General features: G+C 51.2%; 1 protein-coding gene across 8 annotated transcripts in view; it reads left to right on the plus strand.

Moving 5' to 3' along the window:
- The window catches only part of Agap1 (ArfGAP with GTPase domain, ankyrin repeat and PH domain 1), a 468,989-nt gene that overhangs the window by 365,306 nt on the left and 82,924 nt on the right, over positions 1-20,759 (plus strand). For all 8 annotated transcript variants that reach the window (XM_033764720.1, XM_033764715.1, XM_033764721.1 and 5 more), the window contains one exon: positions 9-170. In XM_033764720.1, the coding sequence (XP_033620611.1) occupies positions 9-170 (162 nt within the window). The remainder of the gene's footprint in view (positions 1-8; positions 171-20,759) is intronic.

Below are 20,759 nucleotides of genomic sequence, written 5' to 3' on the forward strand. Positions count from 1 at the left end.
GGCGGCAGACACGGGGCTGGGTGACTCCGTTTGCTCCAGCCCAAGTATCTCCAGCTCTACCAGCCCCAAGCTCGACCCGCCGCCCTCCCCCCACGCCAACAGAAAGAAGCACCGGAGGAAGAAAAGTACCAGCAACTTCAAAGCAGACGGGCTCTCTGGCACAGCTGAAGGTAAGGTGTCCTGGGGCCGGGGGCGAGTGTCCGTGCTCATGAATGTCCCTCGCCTTCCCAGTTTGTAAAGTCAGGTCCCTTAAGGCCACCAGGGAGAACATGTGCAGATCGCCACATGTGCTTCCCATTTCCGTGGTGGCACAAGAGGATCCCAGGGTCGTCTTCTCGTCCCTGGCCGACTCAAATGACTCTCACCCCTGTCCCTGGTCACCGCTAGACGCTATCTCTGGCTCCCATGCTGTCCTGGTCAAGTTCTGTGGTCTCACCTGCCTGGTACCCTGGACCAGAGTGTCCATTCCTATGAGGGTCCACACCAAGCCATCACCTTCCTTTAGGGGTCCTTGCTACTGGCTGGACCTAGCTTTCAGTAAGACAACCGTCTCACTCTGGCTTTCAGCGACACGTTACAGCACATGCTTGTGCTGGTTCCCTTTCACTGTCTTGCTCCATGGGTGCTGCAGGGTCGCAGCTGTGAGTGTGCCTTGATTCTTCTTTAAGTCCTTTGTGTCCGTGATCACAGAATGTGATCTTTCTGAAGTGGCTCCTTCCAATGAATTTTTACTTTTTTATCCCACAGATGCAAATGGAGGTTTATACACGTGCACACTCATGCACACACTCCCACACACATGCACACATGCACACATGATGAGAGGCAAAACCATTGCCGCTGTAATGAACAAGGTACCGAAGCACTTCAAAGGAAGATTAAAATTTCAAAACAGTTTTGTAACATGAGTTAGTGTTTGCAAGTCTATCTTCAGCAAGTGTTCCCTGCCCTCAGGCACTGTCTCTGTTATATTCTTTCCCTTTGTGTTTTCACTGTGCTTTTCCTGAGTATCGGGCAGCATGTCCCAAACTTCAGGGACAAACTGCAAGGTGCTGGCCCTGTAAGGGGAAGTGGCCTGTTCCCTCCTGGATCTGGAGGTGACACTGAATGTGGTGCCCCAGAGTGTGGACCAGAGCCTCCTGGCCTACACTCTTCTCATTCCTTCTCCATGGTCCTTCCTGCCACCCCCTGCCCTCGCAGGCTGAGCACTGACACCCACGTTTCTCATGTGATAAATGAGGGAGATTCTCCCATTCAGTGGGCCCTCGGTGCATGTCATTACCTGGTTCCAAGAAGCGAGGGTAGAACCAAAAACAAGTACGACCTGATTGTTTGGGCTGGGAAGGTTAGCAAGTCATGAGACAATCAGCCTTGCATGCAGAGCACAAAGCAGGTGGCGAGCGCTAGGACAGAAGTCTCATACCAGGACGTTTGGAGTACCAGGCTCAACGCCACTGAATTCTGAGCTGTGACTGTACGAGTGAGAGTAGAAAATCATTCAAGACCAGCTTGGACTGCCGAGCAAGACCCTGTCTCAAAAGTACAAAAGAAAAATGTAGAAAAATTATGATTATGGGTCAGAGCACCCAGAGACACCAAAGCCCTTCCCACTGGAGGGTTCGGCTCAGATGCTGAGCCCTGATAAATCCTCACCAACCCACTGGCACACACGGCCACAGCGCACAGGAGGCTTGGGCAGCCACATTGCCAGCAGTCCTGCCCTCCAGCCACACAGACGGGGGACAGAGGAGGACCTCCTGCCTCTCTTCACAGTAAACATCCCCTAATGTCTGCCGTGTGTTTGCAGATGGCCTGTGACTTTGTTTTAAAATCACAAACTGGTGGAAACTAATTTCCAAGCCTACCTGTAACTGCTTCTGTACCTTTTAGTTTTACCCCACTCACGTGCTGGCCGTGGGTGAGATGGGAGCAGTGCTGTAGACGAGGAGGTGTGTGTTCGGCTGGCTGGAAGTTTGAGGAAGTTGAAAAGGCGGCCATGAGCGTGGTAGACCCCTGGGGTATTCCGAGTCTACTCCCAGAGCTCACGCGAATCTGCCCAGTGTGCACTGGGATAGCACGTGACCAGGCTGGGACAGAGAGGACCCGGCTGTCACAGGCTCCCGCTCATTATAGGTGCCACTGCTGAGCTGGGGACACAAGCCAGAAAGGCAGGCACCACAGGAGCAGCCAAATCCGAAAACTACCCCAGGGCCCCTGCCAGGAGGAGCGCATAGGTGACATTGTTCGAAAGTTTACAGCCTGGGCCCAAGGGGACCTCCCTTGCTTTTTCTAGTGACATCTTTCCAATCCAAAAGAAAGAGTAAGTTCTTCATGGAAAAGTGTCACTTTCCCCTGAGGAAAGTTGACGTATCAGGCATGAGTCAGTTTTGCCGAGCTCTGCCCTACTTGATCTTTTTAAGGCACATTTCCCTCTACATTCTAACATTTCCAAGGTCAGATCATTGCCCTACCATCGAACTCACTTTAGATTCAGTAATGTACAAGATGCTTCCTAATCTTAATCACTGCAGGCCCCTTAAAGTGCGCCATGAACATCAAGCTGTTCTTGAAATGGAAGCGAGCCGGGTTTATTTTGTCTTTGGCAGATACATATCGTTTAGCTCTGTCTGACTCTATTTCTGTTTCTAACTCTCACCGGTGGCTCTGGGTGTGGCTTCTGTCACCCGGCCTCGGGCTGAAATCCCACAGTTGGAGACAGCAGCAGCTCCTCAGAGAGCGGGTAGCTGCGGGTGAATTTTGTGGATCTGGTCTGCCTTGTAGAACAGATGACTAGACTCAAATCTCTGACAAGTGGAAGAAAAAGAAACTCTTGACGGCTGCCAGCAGATGTACTTGGGGTCCTGGGGACACTGATGGTTCCCAGAAGCTGTCTCTGTACTGCTGAGTTAGCCCGCGCTGTGTGCCTGCCTGGATGTGGGAAGAGGGCAGGTCTCGTCCTTCACAAGTACTGTGGACATTCTGGCCCTCTGGGCAGGGGTGTATGCCATCCACAGCTGCCCCTTCTGGGGTCCCCAGCACTTCCTGCGTGGACCTCAGTGCCATCCCTGGTGCATGAGTGTGTGTGTGTCCCCCACCCCCAACCCCCAGTTCCTACCTGCTCCACACCCATGAGGCTCTTCTGCCGGAGAATACAAATGACATTCTGTACTGTGTGGCCCAAGGAGCCTTGCCAGAGTTAAGCAGAATGATCATTTTGTTACATTTGCAGCTTAAGATGCGTTCATTCAGTGACCCTGATAAATTATAGAAACAAACTCTGACCAGAGAACTTCTCATTATAAATACATGGGGTTCCAACACAGAATCTGATTGACACATATCTGCTAATCAGAGGAAAGGATGTTTGGATGTCCAAGTCCATCACTGGGCTTCTAAATCACTTCCTTCAGTACCAGGAATTGAACCTAGGGCGTCTGCACTACACTACATCCCCAGCCTCTTTTATTTTGAGACTTAAGTTGCTCTGTGGCTCTAAGTTTCTAAGTTACCCAGGCTAGGCTGAAACTTGGGAGTCCTCCTGCTTCAGCCTCCTAGCATGCTGGGCTTACAGGTGTGTGCCACAGGGCCCAGTTTAAGTAACTGTCAGTACCACTTAAGGGACCCTAAAATGTAAAAGCCAATTGGTGAACTCCGTGACACCCCGTGTCATTAGCACAGGGATGCCTCAGAAAGGTGAATGTGTCCCCCAGTGTCCCCATATCTGAGACAGAGGCCACCAGCATGGGGCGGTGAGGGGCATGTCCTTGTGGGCACGTGAGGACCCCTGTGCAGTTCCCTGGTTGCTCGACACCCACCGGGCTTGGAGCTCACTGTACTCCTGCCAGCCCCACACCGGACCCCGTCAGGATTAGATCTTGCTCTCTCTCGCCTCTGTGTGTGTTTCACACATGCGGCACACCCCCACTTTACATTCTGAAACTTTGTGATGCCTTTATTCAGACAAACTAGACAAAAAGTTAACATTCTACCAGGAGTCTGGCCCGCAAAATCCCAGGGAGAAGCAACATTAATGGTTAGTGATCCAACATTGATATGTGATTGCCTGTTTTCCCCTCCCTGAATGCTTAGAGATTGTTTAGAACCTTGTTAACTAAGAAGGTCAGGATGGGACACTTTGCCACTGAAGGCGGAAATATCCGCTTGGAAACCAACATCCTCTCACCTTACTGCAGAAAAATAGAAAAATTAAAAGAATAGTAGCCTTTCCGCCCTGTTTCCGCTTGTATTCCCCGTATTCCTGTTTAATAGACCATTAAGAACATTGAAAATTAAAATATCTGTAATATTCTTGAACTTAATTTGGATTTGATTTGATAAGAATTGTTAAATATACCCCAAAAAACCTTGTCTATTGCTCAGATCTGGTGACTGCAGCCAGGGACCACAAAACAGGCGAGCCTAGGAGCCAGCCCTGCTGTGAACGGACTCTGAGTGGCAGGGAGGAGTTGTGACGAAGGACGGGGCCTGAGGTGTGCCCCGGGGTGTGCGTCTGGGGGAAGGAAGACATGCCGAGGGTTGGGCGGTCCCGACTTGTCACGCACAGCCCATGGGTGGGAGCTCCAACGTGACGTGTACAGATGTCTAAAGCAAACTTGGGGAGCCCAGCCGTGCTGAGAGGCAGTGACCTCCATCCTGCCATGGACACAGCACTGGTCCAGCCACTGTGGGGCAACTGGGGCTCTGAGACGCAGCTGCCACCTGTGGCCCATGCTCCTGGCCAGGCCCGAGTGTCCAGGTGTGTGCACAGGAAGCTCCTGGGCAGGGAGGATTTCTCCATCTGTAATAACCTGGTATCTCAGGCATTGTCTTTGGGTCACCCCCCTTCTGGGTATCGTGTTGTCAGGCATCCAGCAGAGAGGCGTTTGTTGCGGAGTGAAGCTGCAGTCCCCACCGTCCTGCTCTGTGGCCCCGCCTCTGTGGTCCTCGTTAGTTTTATGACATTCACACATGTTTGCATGCAGTGCTAATCTCCCTGTTTGCCCAGTGAAAGTGGAGAGAGGTTAAGTGCCTTTCTTGTCCTGGGTCAAGCTGCTGGTAGGTGACAGATCTGTCTCTTGATGCTCGGCCTCACACTCTTTCCACCAGGCGAAAAGCAAGTCTTTGAGGTATGTGGAACGGCTTTTGAATGCAGGAGTGGAGCAGACTGAACCGCTTCCGTGGTGTTTCTCAGATTCCGTGTAAAGACACTGACTTTTATACGGATCCTAACATCTACAAGTTGTGTAGCAAAGATCTTTCCTTTAAAACACAGGGCCTTTCTGGACGGCTGTACCTAATCCTGTCATATGAGAGGGTATGCAGCAATCCCGGGGTCCCCTCAGCCTCGGGGTCACACTGGCGCTTTGTCCTAAAGGTCTCAGAAGTACATTTATTCCATCCTTCTCATCCCATTCCTTTCGTGGTCCCTTCTGGATCTTTCCTGAACCGTCGAGTGGTATAGATCCTGGATGGGTACTGAAGGGTTACCGGGGGCCACCACAAACAGCCTCCCTGATTTGGTGGAAGAGGAATTGCTCACCGTGGCTGCACTTGCCAAGCACAGAGGTGTGGCCCGAGGTACTGACAAACGTCGTTCGCTGCAGAGGTCACTCCGGAGCCTTTTTCTTTATGCTTTCGAATGAGATTGTTGATCGGTCTGTTCTTTCATCAGCTGCAAAGCAACCATCACCAGGGACACACGTGCTTGGCTTCTGAGAATAAAACTTAGTTCCTTTCTCTCCCTGGTGAACCCAGAGCTTCAATATGGAGCTAAAACACATGCTGGCAACTGTGCCTAGGTCCTGGGACATTGTGTGTGGATTTCCAGAAGGCAGAGAGGTGCTCAGCTCTGACAGTCAAGGGCAGCTAACATGTTGGAAAACTTCATTGTATATTCTGCACATTTAGCACATAATGGTTCTTCCGTTTAATAGGATTCTGCAGAGAGTGTCCCTTTCGCATTAAATGCTGTCGATTTTCAGCCTAAACCCTGGTGGTGGGGACGGGATTAGTCATGAGGCAGGGTTTTGTTTTCACTTAGATTCTGGGAAACAGATGGTGCTCCTCTTGATCAGTTACCTTTTACCTGTGGAAACTTTATTTTATTAATTACTTGATGATCTGGAAAGCACTTTAGGAGAAAATAAAGAATTATACATGAATGGTGCACGGCTGTTTTTTTGTTGTTGTTTCCCCGTGCACACTCATTATTCCAGGAAAGCTGTGCATGGGTGCTGGTTGTGTTCGTGGCCACGCACTCATGTTGAGTAACTTGGGGATTTGGAAGGGCAGTTTCTTCTTTTTGTTGTTGTATATAATAAGTTCCTAAGTCTTAGCATGACATTCTCATCTTTCCTCACTCTTTGGATGCAAATAAGACTCATTCAGGGCTGAATGTCGGGGGAAGTCGGGGGCCCAGGCACTGCTGTGGCCCGGTCTACTTCCTGTCCACTCGAGCTCTCCCTGGTTAGGTGGAGGAGAAGGGAAGGGAGATCCATGAGGACTGGTTGTGGGAGTCAGTGTCCCTCTGCCGTCCCCTCCTTCTCCTCCCTGTGTACATTCCAGCAGCACTCCCTGTGTGTACCCCTTGTTTAAATTTTGATAGCCCCAGCAGTGGGAAGTCTCCATGACCAACTCCATAACCAACAGTAATTTTTCTTACAATAGAATCTCCCTAGTTAAACTTCCTCTGGAGCAGTGTGTTGGTGTGTCAGAGTCGTTGCATTGAGCAGTTAATTACAGTGTGTGTGGAAAACCATCCTTCAACTCAGAACAGCTTCCTGGCTGCCTCTTGGGGACAGGAGGCACAGGGCGTCCCAAAGGACTTGCCTCTTCTCCATGAACTGGAGCCGTTTTCCACAGGGACATCTTGGCCTGCGAGAGGACGAACCCGCCGTGACTGGATAGTTTACTGTCGACGTTGACATTGGAGTTGGGGCACTGTTGACTCGAAAGCCATCCTGCCGGGTACAGTGTGGCCGTCACAAACAGGCACAAGCTGTAAGCACGTTCGGGTCCTTTGTGGAAGTCTGCAGGTTGGAAATAAACAAAGACGAGTCAATCACAGTGGCAGAAAGCAGAACAGAGGATTCCCATCGTGATAAACTGGCAGCCAGGAGTGGATTTTTGGTACTTTTAATGTTTAAGTCTGTACAAACTAAAGGGGTTCGCTTGAAGCCCATGACAGTATTGAGCAACTATTGCAGGCAAGGTGCTGTGCCTGGTACTGCACGTGAAGTGAGCAAAGTGGCCCTGCCCTCAGCGGGTTCCCAGCAGTAGGGTACTCGGCTGGTATGGGGGTCACTGGTCCCCAGGTGTCTGGTGGCCTGGGAGATGCCCAGGGTGCTGCACAGGAGGAGTACACGTTCAGCTTCCGTTTTATACAGGATAAAATATCTGCTATCCCAAGGCAGAGAAACCTGAAAAGTGAACATGGATCCATTTTAGGAGGTGGCTTGGGATCCTTGCCGCGTCTTGCGGAGACTCCTGAGGCCAACAGGACAGATCTCCAAGCTCCCCGTTCCCTGCCAGGTCTGCTCACGCTTGCCAAGCACACACTGCATCCAAGAGCCGCTAGAACACAGAAAGCAGCGCAGCTCGGCACCTGTCTTCCGCCTGGCCACAGAGGGGCCCTTTCCTCCTGTGGGGCTGGGTCTGGCCAGTATCCTTCCCCAGAGGGCGCCTGGGATGGAAGCTCACCCAGCTCTGAGCCCCCGGATGAGCAGCTTCCGGGAGGCTGGGGGCAAGGACTTGGATGTCCTCTTCTTGATCTCAGTACCTGTGCGCTCAGGGTCTTCATCACTTAACTCAGTAGCAGTGACAGTGTTTCCCTGGGGACCAAGGTCCCTGCGGACGGAGAATCTGGGCTGGCTCCGTTGTGTGGCATCACCCCACTAGAGTGCTCTTTGTGGCGCAAATACCTCACCTACTGTCCTGCCACACCCTCTCCCTGTCAGAGAAAGGACAGGGGTTCCAGGGTAAACAGTCTGCAGAGGATGCACCATGCGTGTCCACAACGCCATGTCCCAGCCTCACGCCGCTGTCCTGTGCTCCTGGGCTGCATCTCACACACGCACAGCCGAGCTTACAGACACCAGGACACCAGCGACTCTCTGTGGTTCCAGCTGAGCCTGCTCCATCTTTCCCACCCTGCAGCCCACTTCCTCCCTCCTCCTGGGATGCCAGCCTGACCACGGACCAGCCAGTGTGAAAGTGCTTCGCCAGCGGGGTTCGTGTTAGTTCAGAGCACGGTATCAGAGTACCACAGATTAGGTGGCCCCCAAAACAGCAGGTACGGGTCGGGGCGTGGTGGTGCACCCCTGTAATTCCAGCACTGGGGAGCCTGAGGCAGGAGAATCACTAAGCTCGAAGCCCACCTGAGGTACATAGTGAACCCCTGCATCCAAAAACAAACAGAAACACAGGTTTATTCCTTGCATGTTGGAGGCTGAAGTCCACGATGAAGGAGCCGCTCCTGGGAAGGCTGGCTCCCTGGCCTGCAGACAGGCACCTTGCTGTGGCCTGGGGGCCTTCTGTCACATGTACTTGTGGTGGAGGGGGGGACAGAGCAAGTGCCACCTCTTCTGTGAGGACCCGAGCTGCCCCTGTTCACCTCCCAGAGAGCCAGTCTCCAGCTTCCGTCACGTGTGGCTGTGGCAGGTGGCACAGAGAGGGCTCTCCGTTCCCACCAAGGGAGCTGATGCCCCTCAGCACAGGCCGCCTGTGTGTCCTCATGGCATCCCCAAGATGGCCCTGCAGTGTGGGGAGGGGCAGGGCTTCCATCTTCCCAGCGGAGGGCGGGGTTAGCTGCAGGCAGGAACTGTGCCCAAGCCCAGCCACTGAGCGATGCCCTGGGGTCTGGGTCTTGCTCTGCACCTGCACCCTCCACCTGGGTGTGGAACAGAGCCTGCTGCGGGCCCCAGAAGCAGCCCAGTGGTGCCTAGAGGTGTCCCTTGCTCTACTCGCCACCGCCCTTGAAAAGTCGAGCCGGCCTTCCTCTGCGGCCTCTGATCTTGCCTGGCCTCTTCCTCCGGGGCCCTGTTGTGTGGTGGGGGAATTGCTTCTTGGCAAACAGGTTCCTTTTCTCTGTTGTGCGCATGTGCGCACCAGGACCTTCCGATGACAGGTGCGCCTCACTGCAAACAGTGACACCCGTGGGATCGGCTCCAGCGTGTGTCTGGGGGGCGGGGTGGCTCTCTTGAAGTCATTCTGGACTCATGGACATTTAACTCGGATGCACAAGCCGGTTTCCGTGTCCATTCTAAGGATAATGTGCGTTTTGCTCTTCGGACGAGGAAAGTGTTTGGGTAGAGGCAGGAGAAGAGTGGCCCATGGAGACGCCCGTCATCCCACCACTCATCTGAGTCCTGAACAGCTGGCGTGAGCGCTAACGAAGCCCCCGTGGCTCCTGGTCACGTTTTACTGCGATGTGTCACCAAGGTTCAGGAGAAGACAGGGCTGCAGATAAGCTCTGTTTACTTAGTAACCTGTGTTAACACCTTCCTCCCTTTCAAGTCTGCCTCTCCGCGTGTAAGACAAATAATAGGCACCAGGTGCCAAGCCCTGGGCGTACCACTGATGAAAGACGCAGGTACAGTGGAAACTTTAGCAGATACCACCCCATGCACACACACAGAGACACGACTCAACCAGGGCTGCTTTTGTACGCAGGACATGGGGAAAATTGGCCATTTGTCTGTGGGGTAATGGGCTCTGCTGCAATATGAAAATCTATCAGATGGTTGGACTCAATGACATTATATCACAATTCATGAAAAGCGCCTACTGCACACAGTTTAATTCTGTTTAATTTTTTTAAGGGCGAGAAAAGCAAAGGGAAAATGTTTTAGTTTCTCTTAAGCTGATTTCTCTCTGCTTTTTCTTAAAAGTGCCTTTCTAGTCGCCACACAGCGCTGTGATCATTATCCGCCACCTCGTCGCCCTGCTGCCTCCGCATGCAGTAAAATAAAAAAGAGACGAGGGGAGAGGGAGAGGGGCCAGGGGAGCCTGTGAAGTATGACTCCCTATCCCAAGACTCATTGCCTGCGATTCGTACCGCTTGACAGTAATGATCTTATTACAGTACTGTGGACCTTGAAGAGATTTCATGAGGAGAGGGAAAGGACGAGCGTCGTGTAACCAAGTGGCGCTGAATATTCCACGCGTTTTTGATCACACACTGATTGGGCACAGTTTTAGCCCATCTTCTAGTCAATTATGCATGGCCCCTGTGCTCCTCGGCAAGTCGGAAACATTGATGGCCGCAGCCTGGGTTTTGGCAGGCAGCCAGGGGTTTGAACTGCCTCGCACACCGTCATCCAGGGTAAGTGCTTTTTAGTTGGAATTGATTACCTTTCTTTGGGTTTTGCTTAATAGCAAAACTGCATTTGGAGAGGGCTTCAGGTGAAAAATGGACATATTAGCCATTTCGAATACCCCAACTCCTAGTCAATTTTTAGGCTTCCCTTGTTTCCGTCTAATTCCTGCTTAATGACACAGTGCTCCCCACTGGTTCCTGCATTTGCTGCCGAACACACGTGTTGAGCACTGAGGACCAGCGCAGTCGTGTGACCACCAATTTCAGGCTCCCAGACTAATCCCCCGGAGGCCCCAGCCTTGAGGAGAGCTGTGTTAGTTTCTGTTTTGGCAGAAAAGCATTAATTACCGGAAGGTACTTTCATCCGTGGGAAGATAGGTAATGAGCTCTTCCTACACTTAGTGAAGCAAATGTAGACGTGGCTGGGTTTGGGGACATCGTGCCGCCCCGTGCTCGAAGGGGGCTGTCACCTCCGAGCTGCCCCCCTACCCTGTCTCTGTCCCGTTTCTGGTCTCTGACCTGGGGATGTTTGAAAGGATGGGACATTTTTGTGCCAGAATTATGCATGACATTGCCCATGACGAAGAGCGTGTCATTAAGCAGATAGTAAGAGAGTTGTCAGAAACAAGACTTTCGCTTCCTCGTCGGTCTAGAGCCATGAGGAAAATTTCAGTGTTTTTTTCACATTTTTCTTTTTTTTTTTTTTTGTCCAAGGCCACAGAGGTGGGCACCCCAGAGTAAGTAATCATGGACAGATGCTCCTGAGAATGTCTCCAATTCCTAAGGACGTGCTGTCCCAGGGCCTGGTGACTGGGCTGGGATGAGAATCTGAACATTTCTCCACTGGGTCTTCCAATAACTTGATTTGACACTTCCTAATGAAATAAGTAGGTAGCTTTGTTCTTTTACTTAATTTTCATTTGGGGCTTTCGTGCCCTCTGCGGTGGGAATAATTTCCCCTTCAGTTGTTTCTCCGTGACACACAGTAGGCGTGGCTACTGAAGCAGCCCAGAGAGAGCTTACCAGAGCCCCTCACTTAATGTTGCACACAGGACTATCGTTTTCCCTTTCTCACTGTCAAATGTTTTCAGTTGAAATGTAGAGTTGATGCTCCCTCTTTCAAAGAGAAAACCCGTGACAAAATAGAACATCAGGCTTGACCGTTAGCAAATAGTATTGCACCCAGTTCCATATTCAGCCTTTGCTGAGCAGCAGTCACTGCTATGAACCTGTTACCTGCGTCCCCTGGCGGCCTTCAAGTCACCTGGGCAATGAGGGCCGTTTTCCCCATTGTCACAGCTGAGGACCCAAGGGTCATGAAGTTTAGCCTACTTGCTCGAGGCCAAAGGCACAGCCAGCAGGCGGTGCGGCCTCTCACTAATGACCTTCCTCCCTGTGGAGGCTTGCGTCTGTCTCTTCACTGCAGATCTCACCTTATCCGGGACTTTTCCTGTGGATGAAGTTGGCATTTTTTTAAAGGGACTTTGTACTCCGTAGTCAAAAAAGTGTTTCTCAAATGTGCAGTATTCGGTTCATTCAGCCCGTAAAACCTTTTGTCTTCTTACCTTTGTCTATGCACCAACAGACTGATAGAATGTGTTTTTACGACACTTTGAAGATACCGAATCTACAAGTAGCCAGTGATCAGAGTTTTGAAAATTGGGTGTATCGGGAAAACTGTTTACAGCCCTGTGTTTTCCCCTGCGTTTTCACAACTGCAGAGAACGAGAGAGGTCCTACTTGCAGGCCAGTTTCCTGCGTGTGTGCAGGACAGCTGTGTGATTAACCTGTAATTACCCTGGGAGGGCCAGTTAACCACTTTGAGATCCACGGCTGCATTGTTGACACCCCACCCCACCCCAACCCAAAGACTTCTCCCATGTGGACGTCAGTAGGAATGGGAAGCAGGAAGACAAGGAGGACCCACTGCTCGCAGGAAGCCTGGTCCCTTACCCTTGGGTCTGGAGAGCACCCCACACACACACACATTGTGGTGTGGTCTGGGACAGTGTTCACCCATCTTGTTGCCAGCTCCTGGGAGGACTGAAGACAGATGTTTCTGGCATGCCTGACCTTGTCTGCTCTTGTAGGCTCAGGGATGGGGCAGAGACAGTTTGTCCCTGTTTCTCTTGGAACGACACAGGAGTACCCAGCTCCTGCCCAGGCCAGTACTGGGGGCAGGAGACAGAGCCCATCCCTTCCACCATCCGACCTGGCCCTCTCACCACCAATGGCGCAGACTCCCTGGTGGATACTTACAGTTTATGTGACTGTCCTCGGCGACTTGCTCCCTTCTGCCTCTGACTCAGATGCCCTCCGCCTCGGTCAGACTCCAGGAATACATCCTATAACTCGTTTGCACATTGAAGCCACCCCACCTACAAGGGACCTCTGCAGGTGGCCAGGCTGTCTCCCCACCTGGTGTGTGGGCCCCAGGGCCAGTGTCACATGAAAGAAACACAAAGGCAGATGGGAGCTGCTCCTCTGCGCCCAGCCTTGAGAGACAATGGGGTTCCAGCATGCATGGCCAGCGCAGTCTGAGTCCCTCATGTGGCAGTGCACCATCTCCGTGTTCACCTTTGGGCGTGGTCTTTAGAATGGGCTCGCTCTCCCTTCAGTTCAGCATCCTGGCTATAGAGCATGTGACTCATTGCATATTTCTGCACCCTTTAATTAGAAAGGGCAATATAAAAGTATCTGTATATTCTCTAGGTTCTTAACCATGTCCCGTTGTATGCTGGTATTTATAGGACTTACTGTATCCAACTCACAAGAGGAATCTGTTTCAAAAAGTGGTCCCAGGAACCATCCGGACATTAAGGGACTCAAGGAAAACAGATCTGTTTTTGCCTGTATCCATTTGGTAATGTACAGGAGGAGATAAGCAGAAAAACTCTTGCACAGGACAGTGTTGAGAGGTCAGTGCATATCCCCATAGTTCTCTGACATCTGGGAAAAGATTTGAGCATTTTCCACAGGGCACCCCCTCCTGGCGCTTTTGGAAGGAGGGCAGTCATATGAGGTGATCTTGTAATTAAGGCATTTCATTCTGCAGTTTCTTATTCTAATGAGTATTTCCCTTTTGCTGAAATATTTCTTTGAAGGCTTTTATTTCTTCTCATCGCTCTGACTTTTGGAAATGTTCTTTCTGCCTCTTGATTGTCTCCTGTAATGTCTTCTTGAATTGTGAGTCCAGGAGGTTGTGACTGTGAAAGTGAATCAGCCAGCATTGCAGTATGCAGGCATCCGCTGGGTAACCATTGGTCTTCTCGGTGGCAGGGCTCCCTGGGTGCCCCAGGACAAGGCCAGGCAGATGCCCACAGCGGCTGGGGCTCATCTGAGGGGCCAGGCAAGCTCCTCGTCTCTCCTGTCTCGGTGATCTTACCTGGAAAGTACGGACGCCGTCCTTGGCCCACTAGGACTGTCATCTGGATTTGCTGAATGTATGTTTTGAGCACAAAGAACAGGACCCAGCTCTCGGGACAGCAGAGTCCCCATATAGGGACAGGGTCTACGTGCATCCCTTCCTTGGCATTCAGTGTGCACTCTGAAAACATTCTTCTTGGAAGCCACATTACGGATGGTATGTTTCTGGATTTTATTGGTTCACCCAAGAAAGACTCGTGGAGAGCATTACATTCTGACATAAAGAATCACCTGCTCGACTGCGCTTCTCAAATGTCAGAGACAGTCGTCATCAGTGATTGCGCATTCAGTAGCCCAGCACGCGTTTTTTAGTGCTGTTCTTCACGTCACCTAGATGGCAAGCACGAATGTCCTTGGCACCTGTGGATGAGTCACCAAACAGGCGGTAGATGGAGCTCCTTTTCCTGAGAACTGGCAGCAGGGTGTGCAGCACACTTGAGAGAGAAAAAGGCCTGGCCCTTCCCTGGGGGAAGAGCACAAGGTCTCGTCCCTTCTGCCTCTCAGAATGGGACACACATGTGGTTGGTAGTCCACTTTTGCTGCGGGGCAGCCTTGCCCCACGCCCACGTCACAGCTGTTAAAGACATTTGGGAGGGTTACAGCCCCTTCAGCGTAATCTGGGAAGATTGGGACCCCAACTTTGGAAGCAGAGGAAGCAGAGTTCTTCCTGAGCCTCCATGGAGAGACCGAGTATTTTCTTTCTCCCAGTACAGTTTTGTGTGATACAGACCACTGCTGCCCAATGTTTGCATTGCAGAAACAGAATCCCGCAAGACCCTCTGAAAGAAAAAGTTTGGGGAGTGTTGTCTTCCTCTTGGAGACAACTGGTTACCAAATGAAAGGCTCGGCAAAGCCCTCCGTTTAAAAAAATCCTGAGCTTATCTGAGCCTTTGAAGCCAGCCTGGCCTCAGCCCTAGCCCAGGTGTGCCCTCCTCCCTCCCTTCCTTCCATCTTCTCAAACACACTTGGAAACTGCTGGCTTGGCCCAAGGGTGCAGTCCTGATGCCTCCTCGCTGCTCCTCCGGGGCTCAGTGAGCTGATAGGGTTTCACAGATAGGAAAACTCAGGACATCCCCAAACCACAGCAGGCCCTGGGGTTTTTCAGCTCTAAGCGGCTCCAGTGGCCTGGAGGCAGCCCCCAGACTGCTGCCTGCTGGCCGCGGATGCCCCACCGTATATGCACCCAACCTCCAGGTCCTCTGAAGCCCCCTTCGAGGCTTCAGAGTTACACAGTGCAGAGTATGTGTCCCTTTTAGTAACCACATGGTTTCATCGTCTGTTCTCAGCCTGACTCGTAGTCTTAGGGCCAGAATCCACTCATGCATGAGGCCCGTTGCCTTCAGGGTGTTTTCCAAGCTGGGGTTCCATGCATTCCTGAGGGTCGGTGACACGGAGGGACATCTCTTGTCGGACCCACACAGCGTGATGGTTGAAGATGACATCCTCTATCAGGCACACCTCAGAATTTGTTTCTTTCCACACCGCTGTGGTCTTTAGTACTCACACATGCAGACCTATGCGCTGACCTGCCGGTAGGTCAGTGGGCTAAGTAGAAATGTGTTCTTCTCTCCCGGGTTTGGAGAGACACGTCATTGTCGTCACCATCATCATCCTCAGGCCTGGTGTGTACTGAGACCCCAACTCACCTGCAGCCCGGTGACACAGGCCTAGGCAGGAGGAGCGAGCTCATAAAGTTCCACACTGCAAGAATATCTGGGGGAAAGCATGATGAATTTATTTGACCTTTTTTTTTTTTAACTAAATCAAGAGTGAGACAGAACACAGCACCATAGAAGTAGTTGTGCTCTTTAGAATATTGCTTATAAATAAAATCTTCAATTTACTTAAAGGGGCACTACCCACTACCTTCCATATTTTTAAAAAAAAAGAAATAGCCTGTGTGTCACCAGCGGAAGGCAGGTATGCTGTGCACAGGGAGTGGCCCTGCTATGCGGTGTCACCATGCTGACAGTCACTCTGCTGCTGGGGACTGCGCTTGGCCGTCGGGAAGATCTCACGGCACAGAGCCGACCAGAAGTCGTCTCTTCTGTGCCCCGCCTGGCGACTGTTTCACCTGGCAAGCGGATCTTAGGTTCCTGACTTGAGGCTACGGCTTATGCGTCTCTGGCATGGCTCTTCTCTCTCTCTCCCCTTCTGTCTCTACTCTCTCTCACCCACCCCTTGAGAAATCCATTTTGCAAATTGCTTTGGAGATCAGCCTTGATGAAACACCAGGCTTCGCCCTCCCAGCCCCACACAGCATTATTAGCTGTTCCTGATGATCTGGATATGCGTACCGGGGACGCCACATGGGCTGGCAGGTATGCGGAGATTAACTGGGGACCCTCGGACCGTTTGTCACGCCGGTAGCAGCGCCGGTAAACTGATCGATCATTTTTCTCAAGATTGAAGCCTTTTATCAGTTGTGTCAGTTTCATTATCCAATAAACGATTAGTGGCAGCATTGTCCTTTAGTCACCCGTGGTTAACAACAGCCTGTGGTGGCCACTGGATGCTGGCACCTGGGGTGGAGACCCTGCCACCGCCCTCCTCTCCTCCAGAAAGGGTGCTGTTCTCCCACCCCCTACCACTCGGCAGATTAGAGTCCAGTCGTAGACGGGCAGCTTCTGATTTTTCACTTCTCCCCTGACACACAGTTCATTTCTGCTGTAGCTGGGAGAATACTAAATGGGTGGGCATTTTTCTTTTACCTCCTGCTGGGCCTTTTTTGCACTTCAATTTAAATGCCAACCATCTTGATCAGAGAAGTGGCGGTGTTCCAATGCAGGCCTAATTCGTCGCTGGCTTCCAGCTGGGGTTACAGCCCTCCCCTGCCAACCATTTGGCTGCCTGTTGGGGGCGCCTTTTCAGCTGGGGGAGGAGAAGAGGGTGCGGCCTCAGCTCCCCTCCTGATATCCAAGTGTACATCTGGTAGCAGCAGTGTCAGAAAGTGACGCTCTGATTCACGGAAACAGTCATTTTAGAACAGTGCCAAATCATGGTCATCAAAAGGCACTTGTGTGATTTTTATAAATAGGGAGCCATCAAGAAAGATTGACCTTTGCCAGCGTTTATTTTTTTACCCGTCTAATTTATAATCAGAAAAAAATGCTACCACTAGTTAAGTGGAGAGAAAAAAATCACAGAGTGTATGTGTCATCGCTACTCTACCATCTTACCAGAGCTCCCTGATTCAGCCACTAATGGAGAAGATGGGTGTGTGTGTGAGTCTTCTATACATTTGTGCAGTGGTCCTTCTTCATCTATGATTTTCCTTCTGTGGTTTCAAAAATAGAAAACTTCAGCTCTGAACTATTCATGGGTTTTATATTGCACTTTTCTAAGCAGCACAGTGAAATCTCACACCTTCGCTTTCCTTCCTGTCCCAGCTAAGAATCATCTCTGTGTTCAGCGTATCCACCCCATGTATAGTGCCTGCCTGTTAATCACTATGTAGTCTTGATTATCAGACCCCCTGCCAGAGTGTCCAGTGCTTGTGTTTGAGCAGCCTCCGTTTTTCTTAATGATGGCCTCAATGTGAAGGAGTAGTGACGGTGGTGACTTTATTATATTAGGGTGTTTTTAGAATTGTTCTATTGTAGTCACTGTTCTTGATTCTTACTGTGCCTCATTTATAAGCATGGGTGTGTACATGTAAGAGAAAACATAGTGTACGTAGTGTTTAGTTTTATTCACAGCTTTGGTTATCCAACTGAATCCCTGCAGATAAAGCGGACCTACTGTCTGTGCATACTGTCTGTAGTAAAACACTTTTTAAATAATGGCTTTAGAAATTATTCTGCATTGTAGCCTGATACTTTCAAAAGCTTTGCTATCTTAACATTAGGGTAATTTCTCAGTGTGGCATACATTTCTGGGGACCCCAGGGCTGCATCTTGTATCTTTAGCCCCCATAGCATCTGTACTGAGCACCTGGTGATGACCCAGGGTTTCAGGCTGACCCTGTCAAGGTATTTGTTTATTGTCTAACAAGGAACGGTCTCCAGAGCTTCTAAACTGGGCATGGTGGTGCACGCCTGTAATCCCAGCACTCTGGAGGCTGAGGCAGGAGGATCACTGTGAATTTGAGACCAGTCTTGGCTACATAGTGAGTTCCAAGTCAGTCTCAACTACATAGTGAGACTCTGTCTCAAAAAAAAAAAAAAAAGCCTATCTTCTCGCCTAGAAGTTCCAAGTGTCCTGGAGTGGAAAGCTCTAGTCTTCCAGAGTAGTTTGCTCCCTTCCATCAGGATCAGACTTGTTGGGGAAGCATTAAGTGCCTTCTCTGTAGAGTGTGAGCCTTTGGCCTCTTTCGCCTTTAGCATTCGGGGTCCCTGGGGCCAGTGTTTTACGTGAGGGACCAGCAGTTTGGGCACAGTTCATTCACTAGTGCCCATTCTGGTATCCTGAAGCAGACCCCAACATTATTCATTTCAGGGATTAACTAAATCTCGTCAGTAGCTTGGAGGGCTGACAGAAGATGGACCGAATTTTCGTTTTGCCCAGCAAGGATCTTTAGACCGATAACCACCATCACCATCACTTTGTAGAGGAAGACTGTGCGACAGCAGAAGAGGACAAAAGCTCAGGCTAACTTTGTGCTACAGAGGGGCGGAAATATCTTTGTGTATTTAGGAAGCCATGTGCCCTGTAACCACGGTGGGAAACCTGAAGATCACTAAAGCCTAGGTAGAGGACTGCTGGCTCCAAGGACAGGACTGAGAATGCAGGTGTGTGAGTGAGCCCACACAGAGTCCTTTCATCCCTCAATTGGAGGTGAAAGCAGTCTTTACTCTTGGGACCTCTGTGAAAACCAGGAGAAGACTGGGAAGTTCCCAGCACAGCGCCCGGCTCAGCCCACGTTAGGTGATGACGCTCATGGTGGTGATGGCCATGATGGCAGGTAAAGGTGATGGTGGTGAGCTGCTGGCAGTTGTGGTGGTGATGGTGGTGGTTACCGTGGTGATAGTGACTATGGTGATGGTGAAGGACATGGAGTAGGGGCCACGACTGTATGGTGACCATGGCGACCCATGGTGTTGATGAGGTGGTTGGTAATGGCAGCTCAGGAGCCTGCAGGCTCTGCTGTTGTGGTCAGGGTCAGGTCTAGAAGTGTCCAGCAGGGCCATGTTCCACTTTGCATCACTTACATTTGCGTGGAGTGATCCGAAGCCATTTTTCAGAAGTCTCGGTGCATGTCCAATTCACACCTTCTACATCAGGAATGTGGTTTGCAAAGCTTGGATTAAAAGCAGTCTTATTTACAAAGAATAGTAAAGGAATAGTGTTGCAGAAAATAGATCTGCTTCTAATTACTGTCAGAAATTGTGCCTTCGGGCCAGTCGTCAGAAGCGCCAAGTTTGCAGGTACCAGACAGTTTTCTGTCTGCAGATTCACAGCACCTTGGGAAGGAGACACCTCCGTCAGGCTAGTTTCCGCCTCTAGATCATTGGTGAGCTGCATACTGTGTTCTTATATTTCTCTTCCCCGTTACAAAAATAATACTGCTTATGTGAACTCCAGTAATAGTTCATTCAAGCCGCGCCCCCCAGCCTTTGCCTAGAAATTTGCAGCCTAAACAATGGAAGGAGCCTGCTGTGAGAGCCTGTGGGGAGGGTCTTCAGGTGCAGGGAGTGACTGAGAAGAAAGGTCCTGAGCTGAGAGGACCAGGCCAGGTGAGCGAGGCACACAGCACATGGGACTGCGACAGAGTCTGGGTCGCCAAAGGACTGTGCAGCCATGCATGTGCTGGGCTGGACCACACTGCCACCGCGGTATTGCACAGGAGTTCTAAACCCCCGTACCTGGGAGTGGGACCTCACCTAGAAACAGGGTCCCTGCAGGTGTGATTGGTCACAGTGCAGTCAGGTGAACCCTTACAAGTGAGACCCTCACAGAGGCTGCGGCCACAGGAAGATGGAGGCAATGATGGGAGTGACTGCCACAGAACAAGCAGTATCAGCATGTGATCACTGTCAGCAGCTAAGAGAGACAGACGGACAGACAGGCAGACAAGCACAGGCCCTGCCCTGGACCTCTGCCCCCAGAGCCATGAGAGAGCAAGTGTCCTGTTTGTTTGTTTGTTTGTTTGTATGTTGTATTTGTTTTGTTTTTGAGATGCTGCGTGGTCTAACTGGCCTTGAACTTAAAGCAGTCCTCCTGCCTCAGCCTCAGAGTGCTGGGATTACAGGCCTGCAACACCATGTGTGGCTGAGTGTTTGTTGTTTTAAGCCCTCTGGTTTGTGCTGCTTTGTCACAGCTGCCCCAGGACACGAGTGTGCCGTGCTCGGCTTTCTGAGTTGTTGCAAGCACAGTGGGAAGTCAGTGGAGGGTGCATGGGGAGTGATGTGGCCCGGGGACATTCTGAAGGTGCCCTTCCTTCCGGTGGTCATGCGGGGTGCACTGCAGAGGGGCAGGAGTGGACAGCCTCCCTGCAGGCACAGTAGTGACCGAGATGCCGGCTGTCACTCAGGAACAAGCTGGTGGGATTTGCTGATGGAATTGATGTGGAGAAGAGGAAAGGAGAGAAGACGGGGAGATCAGGTGGGAGAGAGCTGCGAGTTCATACCGAGAGGTGCAGAGTGCATCTTTTATGTTTGTGTGTGAATTGTTGGTAGGTAGGCGATAGACAGACACATTTTACTTCCCTAGTGTGATAGTGTTCCGTGTCCAAAAGCCACTGACAGCTGCCTGCAGCTGCGTAGAGCTTGCGTGGTTTTCAGTTAGCACGGAACTGCTGGGAGGTCCCTGCACGCATATCCCCAGTGCTCCCACATCTCTTCTGTGGCGGAGCTCTCTGCCTGAGCGGCAGCTGCACTTGCACATTTAGATCATGCTCTGACAGCTGGACTGTCCTGGAATTTGCGGCAGGGACTCCGTGAGGATGAGGCAGATATGGAGGAATCTGTGTCCAGAGCCCACGGGAGAGAACGAGAAGTTTTCTCTCAGCCCCGTACAAGGAGGAGTCGGCTTCCCCTGGGCAAGCAGTGGCTGGAGCGCAAGAGAGCAACTGCCTCAT

This window comes from Fukomys damarensis, unplaced genomic scaffold (assembly GCF_012274545.1).
Source record: "Fukomys damarensis isolate Sample0158 unplaced genomic scaffold, DMR_v1.0_HiC HiC_scaffold_16, whole genome shotgun sequence".
NCBI lineage: Eukaryota > Metazoa > Chordata > Mammalia > Rodentia > Bathyergidae > Fukomys > Fukomys damarensis.